This window comes from Neoarius graeffei, chromosome 17 (genome assembly GCF_027579695.1).
Source record: "Neoarius graeffei isolate fNeoGra1 chromosome 17, fNeoGra1.pri, whole genome shotgun sequence".
Taxonomy (NCBI): domain Eukaryota; kingdom Metazoa; phylum Chordata; class Actinopteri; order Siluriformes; family Ariidae; genus Neoarius; species Neoarius graeffei.
Window position 1 is genome coordinate 15,395,646 of NC_083585.1, and position 12,911 is coordinate 15,408,556.

General features: G+C 43.2%; 1 protein-coding gene across 1 annotated transcript in view; it reads right to left on the reverse strand.

Annotated features, from left to right (window-relative positions):
• dyrk1ab (dual-specificity tyrosine-(Y)-phosphorylation regulated kinase 1A, b) overlaps nt 1-12,911 on the reverse strand; it is a 93,949-nt gene that overhangs the window by 4,112 nt on the left and 76,926 nt on the right. Inside the window, exons 3-10 of the mRNA XM_060943773.1 lie at nt 11,321-11,413; nt 9,448-9,636; nt 6,318-6,465; nt 5,855-6,141; nt 5,601-5,747; nt 5,112-5,252; nt 4,732-5,035; nt 1,794-1,918 (exon numbers count right to left, since the gene is read on the reverse strand). Of these exons, the coding sequence (XP_060799756.1) occupies nt 1,794-1,918; nt 4,732-5,035; nt 5,112-5,252; nt 5,601-5,747; nt 5,855-6,141; nt 6,318-6,465; nt 9,448-9,636; nt 11,321-11,413 (1,434 nt within the window). The remainder of the gene's footprint in view (nt 1-1,793; nt 1,919-4,731; nt 5,036-5,111; nt 5,253-5,600; nt 5,748-5,854; nt 6,142-6,317; nt 6,466-9,447; nt 9,637-11,320; nt 11,414-12,911) is intronic.

A 12,911-nucleotide genomic window follows, 5' to 3' on the forward strand; every position in this document is an offset into this window, starting at 1 on the left:
CTTGTTGTCACCGACAACGCCAACAGATACTGGCAAGAGCGTATAGATGAGGCGAGGCGCATAAGGCTTCAGAAATTCTCGTAATTCGTAATTATTCTTCTTCCGGGTTTACGGTGTTTACAGATCCCAGCGCGCTCGCGGGGCGTGTGTGGGCATGTGAGGACACTCCTCCTCACCAATCAGTGCACAGGGGAGTGTCTCTTCACGCCCCTAGCCCCACTCGGCTCGGTTTGGCTCGCTTCAGCCCTACTCCAAAACCGTGCGAGTTTTGGTTGCTAAGTAAGGCTGAAGCGAGCCGAGTCGTGCTGCTCTGAGGTAGTCGAAACGCGAGCCGTGTCGGGCTGAAGCGAGCTGAAAAAGGGTAGTGGAAAAGGGCCATAAGAGGGATAACCAAGTTTGTGATCAGGTGGTGTCTCTCGCCTTAACGCTGATCTTAAATGCAATTCATTTCGGTATCAGGCTGGGATCTCCCCTTGTAGCTCTCTTTTACGAAACGCAAACCGTGTTAGCATAACAGGCCTTTGTTTGAGAGTTGGATGGTTACTATCCACTTATGTTATCGAAGACTGGCTATTCAGCTGGATTAATTAAGAAACTACATTGAAAGTTAGGGGTTATTCTCCATGATTTTTGTTTATATTGTTGTTTGTTGGGAAGTCTAATTACGTAATTAGTCTGTGTTAATTTATTATTGACTAAGTGCAAGTCGGTTGCTCACCCCTAACTGCACCAAATGCACTTACATAGTAAGAGAAGAGAAATCCTCTGAATAGGCTAGTAATTAGGCTACCACATCAACCTAGGTTTAGTGGAAGCAGTAGTTGATAATGTTCATTGGTTGCCAAGCCCTTCTTGAGCCAGATGATGGCCATGATCAGTGTCCCTCTTGCCTTGGGGTTGAACACTTAAGGCAGGAACTGACAGAGCTGGCATGCTTGAATTGAAGCTGTACGAGTCTAGCAACACAGTCAGCCAGGGCAAAATAAGCTTGCTCTGATTCGGCAGTCTAAGAGGGATAACCAAGTTTGTGAACAGGTGGTGTCTCTCACCTTAACGCTGATCTTGAATGCAATTAATTTCGGTATCAGGCTGGGATCTCTCCTTGTAGCTCTCTGTTACGAAACGCAAAATAAGCTCTCAATTGCCCTCTGCACAGAGGAACAGCGCTGTGCTAGTGCACACAAGCACCGCAGATCTGAGTCACAGGAGGCCCCCACTAGATCCCCCGGCCCAGAAGGTTGATACTTTGGCCTGAGTTTGCAGAGATTAAGACCCTCCTATACTTAATCTGCAACAACCTAGCGCACAGCCTGCTAGCGTACCCGCTACAGCTGCACAACAGTCTCCTTCTGAGGCACTGCTTCTGGCAGATCTGAAGGTCATTGGTTCAAGCCCCAGCACTGACGAGCCTCCACTGTTGGGCCCTCGAGCAAGGCCCTTAACCCTCCCTGCGCCAGGAGCACCATGTCATGTACCCCCTTGTTGTACGTCACTCGGGATAAGAGCGTCTACTAAATGCCTGTAATGTGATGCAATTATTTCACTGTAGTCTCCCACAAGGTAGCAAGGCGTCAAAAATTGTAAATGTTATGGCTAAACTGTAGATACTGGTGTTTTTTCCAATGTAGATGGCAAATTTAGTAACCCAAAAACCATCATTTTATATACACATACAGTGGAACTGCATACATATTTTAAAAGTAACTTTATTTTTCTTGCGATATGCTCAATGTTTTTCTTTTTTGTGTGTTGAACATTTTTAAGAGCCAAGTCATTCTAAAAACTCCACTGACCTGAGAGCGGAGGTTGTCACAGTCTATGCTTGGCATTGCTGTGCTAAAGTGCCCTCCACTGTGCCTATGATGGTGAGTGGGATCAGACCTCGCTCTGCCACTGGTACTCGTTCCAGATGATCCTCCTAAAATCACAGAAAAGGTGCCGTGTTAACTTTTTAACTGCTTTCCACAAACATTTCACATAAAATCACAAAATATTAAAACTCTGAATATTGTTTTACCATATGTATATGACCAGAAATAGTACTGTTTCAACCTAATTCTACTAACTGCATCAGCAGTGTACGTGTGATTGCTATGGACAAGAAATTCTATAAATTTTAATTAATTTATATCAGTTAAGAAATTCTATACATTTTCTGACAGAGGAATTTGTGGGTGTGTTTGTGGCATTTGTACCACAAAATTTGTTACTTTACCTGAAATTATGTTTGATATATCACTCCAACTGAATAAAAGAACAGCTTCAGTCAGACGGTCTCTCACATCTGCCTCCTCATAAGACATTTTTTTTAGTTGCTGTTGCAGTAAAACAGTTGCAGCTTTCAAGTCAATTAATAAAAGGCTTATTTATAAATTTAAATATCTCATTCTCATCTCATTATCTCTAGCCGCTTTATCCTGTTCTACAGGGTCGCAGGCAAGCTGGAGCCTATCCCAGCTGACTACGGGCGAAAGGCGGGGTACACCCTGGACAAGTCGCCAGGTCATCACAGGGCTGACACATACAGTGCGTTTACATGCACATCCAAATCGAGCTACTGTCGGTAATCGAGCTAAGGGTCCCAGCAGGGGTGCCAGAGAAATCCAATCCTACATGCACACAAGGAAATCGAGCTATTGTGTGAGGTACATTGTGCACCCGAGCCACAGGTGGCGCTACACGCCCCATCGTGTTGGTACACTTCCAGTTGTCATCATGAAGAGCTATTCAAGAGTATAAACAAAGTTATCAGTTCCGTGTTCACAAGAAGAATGACGACGAGGACAGCAACATCGATATATATATATTTTTTTCAACTCCTTAAGCTGAATGAGCATGAACTATCTCCTCATTGCTCCAGAAGTGCACGTTTCTACTACTGTTGTCATGCCGACCGAGGCTGTTGTGTTTCCCACTTGTGATCTCGTCACTTCCAGAAGGGGCAGTGCTGAAGTAAGTAGCTCGACAGGGTTTACATGCACTAAGTAGCTCGGCTACAATTGCATAATTTAGGTCGCGTAGCTCAATTACGAGAAATCCAGTTCGGTTTGATTTCAGCCGAGCTAAGGTGTTTCCATGGCATTTAGAACTTCGATTTCAGTCGAGCTATGGCAGAAATTCGATTTTCTCTATGTGCATGTAAACGCACTGATAGACACAGACAACCATTCACACTCACATTCACACCTACGCTCAATTTAGAGTCACCAGTTAACCTAACCTGCATGTCTTTGGACTGTGGGGGAAACCGGAGCACCCGGAGGAAACCCACGCGGACACGGGGAGAACATGCAAACTCCGCACAGAAAGGCCCTCGCCGGCCACGGGGCTCAAACCCGGACCTTCTTGCTGTGAGGCGACAGCGCTAACCACTACACCACTGTGCCGCCTAAATTTAAATATTCATATTATAAAGGTGTTTCCATAAAAGAGAATGTGTGTTTTTACCCCTCTTGGGACAGGAAACATATTGAAATACTTGGTTGGCCGGCTTCATAGATTGTTGTTTAGTTTTAAAATTAATATATAATTGCTTAATTGAATTTTAAGAACCAAGTGCAATTCAGTGATTATGATTTCTGAACAATTATGTGACTCCTTGGAACTTACTCATAAATGAGTCGGTTCTTTCATTTTCATATGTTCACAGACAAAAGGACACAGGGCCTGAACTGACAGGGGATGCAAGGTGAAGTCCTTCTAAAAATGGTTTCCAGGTCAAGTGGATTAAACCAAATTTACAAAAATACTATACATTTCCAGGGATGAGACTGCTAAATTACTAAAAAAATTAGACTTATTCACAATTCTACTGTAAATGTTCTGTACTATTCGGAAAAGGTGTGGTCAATCCTGAATAACTGCTTAGTCAAAATACAAATTCAAGCTCCAAAACTGTATACTATTCTTTAAAAAAATAAACCACCAGACTATGGCGATATATCATTATAAATTATAATACACTATGCATTTTGTGATTTCTTTTTATATGTTTTAAAATGTGTCACTGCTGGAAAGCACTGTCTGTTAGTGTTAGGAAGCGTTGCTGTGATTTACAGGGAGAGGGAGAAAGATGCCACTCCTCCCACACAGACAGCATGGCTAGCTCTGCTCCCATTGGCTATAGATGTCTGTGGCAATGTTGGGATTTGAACTTGTGATTTCCCAATGATGGCACAAACAACAAGCTTTACAAATGTATAGAATTTGGGAGAGGAAGATTTTGATCTATGATACAGAACTATGATTATGAGGGACTTTAACCCTCAAAAATCAAACCCAACAAAATATTTTTGCAAGATTAAATATATAAGGCGGCACGTTAATGGTCCTGCAAATAAGGGTATCACAATTACCCTGTAGTACCACAGAAAAAGCAGTTTTGTGTTCAGTAGACAAGCTCTTTTAACAGAAGACAAGCTATAGGCCTGTTTTATTCTCTTATTGTGTGTCAGGCAAAACGAAACCAATCTGGATCTAACCTAAACAGTATGTGTTGCATAAATAAACAAATAAATAAAACAAACAGCTTTATAATGTTTAGCCTCAGTAGAACCTATTTTAATGCAGGAATACCATCATCTTCTCTAAGAAAGAAGTTGAATGAAGTTGCATTTTGATGTTCTCATTCATAGAACAAGGTGAAACCTCTTAATAGCACTTATTGAGTCACTTGATTGCTGTAAGTAGGGACCACTGAGTAGGCAAAGTGGGACTCTATTTGCAGGGCACCTGAGCTTGAGGATGTACTAGAAGTGGTCCCTGAGGACTGCGAATGCTCAAGTGCAGGACTTGTTGAAACACTGCTGCTTGTGTTGGTTCCTTCATCTGCAGTCTTCTTAAAGAAGCTGTGCTGGAGCGCATAGTAGGGCTGGATTCGAGTCTTGGGGTCGTAGTCTAGCATTCTGAGCACAAGGTCCTTGAACTTCAAGTAGTCAGCCACTGCATGGCCAGACTCACCAGCTCTTCGACCACCAGGTCCACCAGCCTCCACCCCCAAAATGGTATGGAGTTTACGAGAAGCTGGAGGCTTGTACTGTTGACAAACAAACAACTTAGTAATGAACATACAAGCTCACTATAGTCCATAGAAAAACAGAAATAAAATGCACCCTTTTCCCGTCTTTGGTCTTCTTAATGCTCCACGTCCCATCTGATAATTTCTCAAAAAACTTTCTGGCTTTTGGTGCTAGGTCCATTATGTGACTGGGTGGGATACCAAGGACTTCAACAATTTTGTTCATTTGGTCCACCTGAGTGAAATGAAAAGAGCTTTCATTTTTTCCCCTCTACACACATACTGTATGTGTTAACAATTAAGCACAAAATAGAAACATAACACCAAACCAATATACTGTACAATTTGACAGTACGTCCTTTGATAGACTGTACAATTACAATAACCTCCTCAGTGGGCTGCTATGTTTATTTGTTACAAATCTTAGATTTCCTGACACAGACAATCCATGACGGATCTTTAGACATTTAGTTGAGAACACCCCAACCCAAATTGAATAATTCACTGTAGCCACACTGTTAAAGTTTAAAAAAAAAAAACAACCCCCCCCGCTTTTTACTGACTCAATCATGAGGTTTCTCACCTCATTGGCTCCACTGAACAGAGGCTCTCCTGTATGCATCTCCACCAGTATGCACCCCAGAGACCACATGTCTATTGTCAGATCATATGGCATTCCTAACAGCACTTCAGGGGAGCGGTAGAATCGACTCTGGATATACTGATATATCTGAAAAAGATGCAATTACATTTAAATAATTAAGAAAGGAAAAACAACAACAACAACAACAACAACAACCCACACACAAACAATGAGAGAAACTGTTCTAATTATACCCTCTGTCCCAGTTGGCAGGAGCTTCCAAAGTCCACTATTTTAATGGCGCTTCTCTTGGGGTTACATAGTAGGATGTTCTCTGGCTTGAGGTCACAGTGGATGATGCTGAGTTCAGGAGTGGCAAGAAACAGCAGTGCTGTGCAGAGCTGCTGGGCAAACTTCCGCGTCAGGTTTAAAGAAACTCCTCTGAAGTTTGTGTTTCGTAACAAATCATACAAGTTGTATGACAACATTTCAAACACTAAACAAAGGTGATTCCGAAACATGAAGTGCCGCTTCAGATGAACTAAAGGGGGGGAGGGGAAAATATATTAAGGGGCTTTACTGAACTGAAAAATTATTTTACTGAAAACAATGTAATGTAATACACACTAATAGAAAAACAATTATAGTTTATACAATAAACTGCATCATTAATACACCATGTAGCCCAAGATTCAAAATGTCATCTGAATTTAATACCTATGTAATATTTCATTTCTGTATCATGTTTGTTCATGAGCTCCAGCAGCCGCACTTCAATCTGAGCTTGATTCAGAAAAGCCTTCTTGTTCTTGATGATTTTGATTGCGACCCATTCCTGTTCAGCACGGTCATAAGCTTTAACAACCTGCAAGAAGCCAATTAAAAGACACATCAGTACATATTTAAGTTTCAGTGACACACCAAAGACGACAATAAGAATACTAAAGTGGTGTCAGGCATGTACACTACTTGGTCAAAAGTTTGGACACACCTGCCCATCATACCCATATGTACAGCCTTCCTCAAATTTGGCACAAAGTCTGATGCACACAACTGTCTACTGTAGAATAATCACTGTAGAGTTCCTCTTGACTGGAACCAAGAGGCCCAAAATATGTTCCAGCACAAAATGAGATCCATGGCAGCATAGTGGTGCAGTGGTTAGCACTGTCGCTTCACAGCAAGAATATTCTGGGTTTGAGCCCAGCAGCTGATGGGGGCCTTTCTGTGCGGAGCTTGCATTTTCTTCCTGTGTCTGTGTGGGTTTCCTCTGGGTATGCCAGTTTTCCCCCCCACAGTTCAAAGACATGCAGTTAGGTTAACATGGGACAGCCTTGGCCTGAGGTTGGGCTGAAGTGCCCTTGAGCAAGTGCACCTAATCCACAACTGCCCACTGCTCTGGGTGTGTGCGCGCGCTCATTGCTCACTTGTGTGCGTGTGTGTGTTCACTGCTTCAGATGGGTTTGTGGCAGCGGGGGCGTGGCCAAGCAGCAGTCTGTGAATGGAGGGCGGGGTCAGGGAAGGTAAGTGGCTAAGTCATTCCACCTGCTGTCAATTAATGTGTGTGTTTGTTACAGGGACAGAGCGTAAAAGGAGAGAGAGCGAGCAGAGAAAGAGAGCTCTCTCCCCAACCACAATGCGTGTGTGAGTGAGTGAGTGATGGATGGATGGATGAAAGGAAGCAAGCAAGCTGAAAAGCCGAATAAAAAGATATTCGTACAAATATCAACTCTCGCCTGCCGTGCTTCTGTGCTCCACCCACATCAGGAAGTTTTACAGTGGTGCCGAAACTCAGGAGCACAGAAGCGCGGCAGGCAAGAGTTGATATTTGTATGAATATCTTTTTATTCGGCTTTTCAGCTTGCTTGCTTCCTTTCATCTATCCATCCACTCACTCACTCTCACACACACACGCATTGTGGTTGGGGAGAGAGCTCTCCTCTTCTCTCTCTCTTTTTATGCTCCGTCCCTGTAATAAACAGACACACACACACACTAACAGCAGGTGGAACGACTTAGCCACTTACCTTCCCCGACCCCGCCCTCCATTCACAGACTGCTGCTTGGCCACGCCCCCGCTGCCACAGGGTTAAATGCAGAGGTTAAATTTCACTGGGTGCTCAAGTCTGTGCTCGAGTGTGTGTGTGACAAAGGTTTCTTGGCTGCCTGAGACCCCGTCCACACGTAGCCGGGTATCTGCTAAATCGAAGATATTTTTCTACGTTTTGGCCTGTCATCCACATGAAAACACATCAAAAACGAATATTTAAAAAAAACTCCGGGCAAAGTGAAGATTTTTGAAAACTCCGTGTACGCCTTTTCGTGTAGACAGAGATAACCGGAGGTTTGCGTTTTAGAACGTCACAATCTGCGCCAAAAAAATGACAACAACTCTGCCCTGACGTCAAACGTGCGACCTTTGTTTACTGCAGAAGCCAGATTAAGCATGGACTTAAGCTAGCCGCACACCACGGCGATCCACGCGGTACCGAACCGACCCATTTCAGAGCCGACTCCCGACAGGGCACGCACACATCCCCGACTGTTGACGAGTGCAGTCGCGATTGAAGCGACATGTGACAACTTAATAGCTTTGTGATTGGCTATTGGATATAATTACTGTTAAATCCAACACTTGAAGATGCTACAGGCTGAATTACAAATGACACAACATGGAATATGTAGCGCACTATCTAGGCTGCATGAGCTATTATTCCCAACCTTAAATAGTGCACTTATATAGGGGAGTTAAAGCGATTTGGAATTCAGCCACACAACTTGAGCAGAGTGGCTTTCCAGCCCACTGTGTCTATGGATAAAGCTTCAGTCTATGGAATTACAGTATATACCTGCATTAGGTGCTACCAACACGTATTTCTCGCGCTAGAAATTGTGTTTAATGATGTCACGTGTTATATGCGAAAGATATGATTGGCTACTGCTAGCGACTCTCGCCGATCAGTCTGGCTCCCGATTAGTTTTTCGAATCGGCTGTGAGATGAGTCGGTACCATCGAAAACTAGTCTTTACGCCTGACTCGCGACTTCAGTTGGCTCGGTACGCTGAAAATCGGCGTAGTGTGCGGCTAGCTAAAGAGTAATGGATCGGAGTAGTGCCTTGAAAGCGTTAATTATTGTGCAGGTGCTATTTACATCTTTAATTTTAGAAGCCCAACTACTGCTCCAAGAGCACAGGCGATGTGATTAGGGGGTAGGATTTGGGGAAATAGCCATCTACAGGTTTGGAATGCTTATGAATGTGATTGAAAACGCAGATGTTCGGTTATGTGTGGAAGGGATTTTTTTTGAAGACGAGGTGGTGTGGATAAAACATTTTTATAAACGGAGGGGGGGGGGAAATGTTCGGTTTTAAAAATACCCGGCTACGTGTGTACATGGCATTAGATTGAATACTGAAGTAGAAGAACTCCAATGTCCTGTACAGATTCCTGCCCTCAATCACACTGAACAGCTTTGGGATGAACTGAAACACCGACTGCACCCCAGGCCTCATGACCTGACATCAGTGTCTCATCTCATTAATGCTCTTGTGGGCGAAATGAGCAAATCCCACAGCCACGCTCCAAAAATCTAGTGGAAAGCCTTCTCAGGAGTGTGGAGGTTATTACAACAGCAAATGGGGGACTAAATTTATTATAGGATGTTCAACAACCAAATATGGGTGTGAATGGTCAGGTATCCACACACTTTTGACCACACAGTGTATGTGTGGGAATTGGACCTGACTAGCTCTGTTTGAGCAGCAAGCATATTAAATATACAAGTCAGTCAATAGAAGCTGTGCCTTCATCTGCATATATGACATGACCATATGTTAGGGACCATACCTGCCCAAATGAACCCTTTCCTATTAAAGAGTCGATTTCATAACGGTCCATCCACTTCTCTCCATTCTTAACAATGTAATCAAAGTTGTCATCATCATAGCCATCATTGAAGACTTTCTTCTCTTTCTTATGGCTGGAGTCCTCACAATGACCCTGTTGATGCCGTCGTTTCTTTTTTGCATAATACACCTACGCAGAATGAAAGATTAAAAACAAACAAAACATCAGTTTCTCTTACGTTTGTCTCAAACAATATCAGTCCGTTTTATATGGGTGTTCATAAAATGATATACAGGGTGTCTGAAAATTCAGGAACCAATGACAATAAAACTCCATATACGTAATTTTGTATTTATTCTTTACACCACACGCTCTACATGTTCAGCCTTACACTATATGCGTTTTCTCAGCTGTTGCATCAACATGTTTGCTCAACATATTCAGATCAACATATTTACTCATTGCATTCTCATTGATTTCTGACTTTTCGGACCACCCTGTATCACTTACTGTGCCACATACAAATCTGTGACATTTTCAGGAGGTGCCAAATTGACAAAAAAATACTAACAGTATTTTACCAGAAAAACCCTAGTGCATGTCAATTTTTGTGTGCTCATAGTATGAATGAATGTCCACAAAACAACTAAGTTACTATCATCGCTGACATGATAGCAGCTATTTAAAATAAAAAATTTTTGTATGTATATATATATATATATATATATATATATATATATATATATATCTCCTGCACCAGCCTCTCATCTCCTCACGCTTGACGTTTCCAAGAAACCTGAAAGCCTAAAGTCTTGGTCCTGGAGACTCTCCCATGACTGAAAACTTATGGCCCTTTTCCACTACCCTTTTTCAGCTCACTTCAGCCCAACACTGCTCGCGTTTCGACTACCTCAGAGCGGCGCGACTGAGCTCACTTCAGCCTTACTCAGCACCCAAAACTCGCACGGTTTTGGAGTGGGGCTGAAGTGAGCCAAACCGAGCTGAGTGAGGCTAGGGGCGTGAGGAGACACTCCCCTGTGCACTGATTGGTGAGGAGGAGTGTCCTCACATGCCCACACACGCCCCGCGAGCACGCTGGGATCTGTAAACACCGTAAACCCAGAAGAAGAATTACGAATTACGAGAATTTCTGAAGCCTGTATGCGCCTTGCCTCATCTATACGCTCTTGCCAGTATCTGTTGGCATTGTCGGTGACAACAAGCTACAGCACCAAGACCAGGAACACTAACGACTCCATGTCCTCCATGTTTATTGTTTACTATCCGGGTCGTGAGACTACCGCTTAAAAGGTCACTGATGTCACTGTTTGCGCCGCCTAACGACATCACGTGACGTCCACCCACTTTCGCTAACTCCACCCCATGTGTCCACCCACTTCCAGCCAGCACGGTTCAGCGCGGTTGTAGTCGAAATGCAACTCCAACAGCCCCGCTCAGCTCGACTCAGCCCAACTCAGCACGGCACGGCTCAGCCCAACTCAGCCGCGTTGGTAGTGGAAAAGCGGCATTACTGTTAAAGTGCTTACACCTGAGACTCCTTCCATAAACATTTAACAAACATCTCCTTACAACGATGCTAGGTTTTGGGTTTTTTCTGTAACAGCATGGATTTTAACCTGTTTATTATTAGTCATAGATGAGTATCTGCTACACAAATCACTGAATTAGCTGAAGAATTGGAAGTCAAACCTTAGCTCATGTATCGGTAGCATAAAACTCTGGGTAAGGGTTAAAACAGAAACAAGACAGCAATAAATAAATAATTACATTAAGATTTTGACCAATGCTTCTTAGAGTTTACTGCCCTTATACATTATTAAACAAACATGCCCGTTTTGGCAGCAGATCTTACCTCATTAATGTGTTTGTAGGTTTTGATTAAGTCAACAGAAAGCTTCCTCAAAGGAGCTGCAGTTGGTTCACGAAAACACTGGGGCATGTGCCTCTGTATGAAACACACACACACACCTTTAGGCTGAGATATATATAACAGTTCATTTTCCTGGACAAAACTTTGATCAAAGTAAGGACCGTATGTGGATTATAGGGTTGTTATGGTGTCATGGTTGGTTATGGAGTACAATCGGAGCACTGCCTTACTATCACCTCACTGACAGCACAGGAGGGTATAATGATACAAGCTTCAGAATTGGAAACTGCAATGATCATAAATGCTCAGGTGGATGGTGGAGTTTTAGGCAATTTTACAGTCCTGCACAATAAATCAAAATGTATAACATATTTTTAGCTCGTCAGCCCTGTGATGACCTGGCGACTTGTCCAGGGTGTACCCCGCCTTTCGCCCGTAGTCAGCTGGGATAGGCTCCAGCTTGCCTGCGACCCTGTAGAACAGGATAAAGCAGCTACAAATAATGAAATGAGATATTTTTAGGTTTAAAGAAAAGTTTATCAATTATGACCATTAAGCTCATTTGTAATGCGTTAAGAGTGATCCGTTGTTGTACTGATGCATCCATTTAATCTTTCTGCATCAACCTTTTTACACTGCAATCCTGCTATAATGAACATTATGAACTTTCACATATAATGAACCAAGTTCACGGTCCCCACCTTTAATGACAAGGAGTCGGGAGTGTTCATCAAAAAACATTTTCACATCTATGCGTACACTCTCAGCATGCACAGCACCATTAGGAATAATTACTATGCACCTGTTCCAGATTACAGCAGAATCACAGCACAAGCTTATAAAGACTCTCTAAACACACAGACTTGAAGTATAGACGTTGTACCTTGTCTCACACGTTACCAAGCCTTGTATCTGTGTAGTGCCTTTTTGGTTTTGACTTTGTTTTGTGCATTTGGACTCTGCTTTTCGTCTTTGCCTCCGCCTCTCTGTGCCTCGCTCAACCACTGCCCGTTTCATGACCCCCGCCTTTGTCTTATCTTTTTGAACTGTTTGCCTACCTGTTTGAAAATAAACACTTACTGCAATTACATTCATCATTCGCCTGCTTACATGATGCACTGAGCCATGCACTCCTCTTCCCACCAGAGACGATAAGTAATCAAGCCTGCAGTCAAGTTAACAATGTGTGTTAACGTCATTGTCAAGTGTTTTGCTCCTTTGCTGTGCTTATCCCACACTTGAAGGGTAATACCAATGCTGAACATTAAGGCCAAGTTTACATTAGACCGTATCTGTCTCGTTTTCTTCGCGGATGCACTGTCCGTTTACATTAAAACGCCTGGAAACGGGAATCCGCCAGGGTCCACGTATTCAATCTAGATCGTGTCTGGTCCGGTGCTGTGTAAACATTGAGAATACGCGGATACGCTGTGCTGAGCTCTAGCTGGCGTCGTCATTGGACAACGTCACTGTGACATCCACCTTCCTGATTCGCTGGCGTTGGTCATGTGACGCGACTGCTGAAAAACGGTGCGGACTTCCACCTTGTATCACCTTTCATTAAAGAGTATAA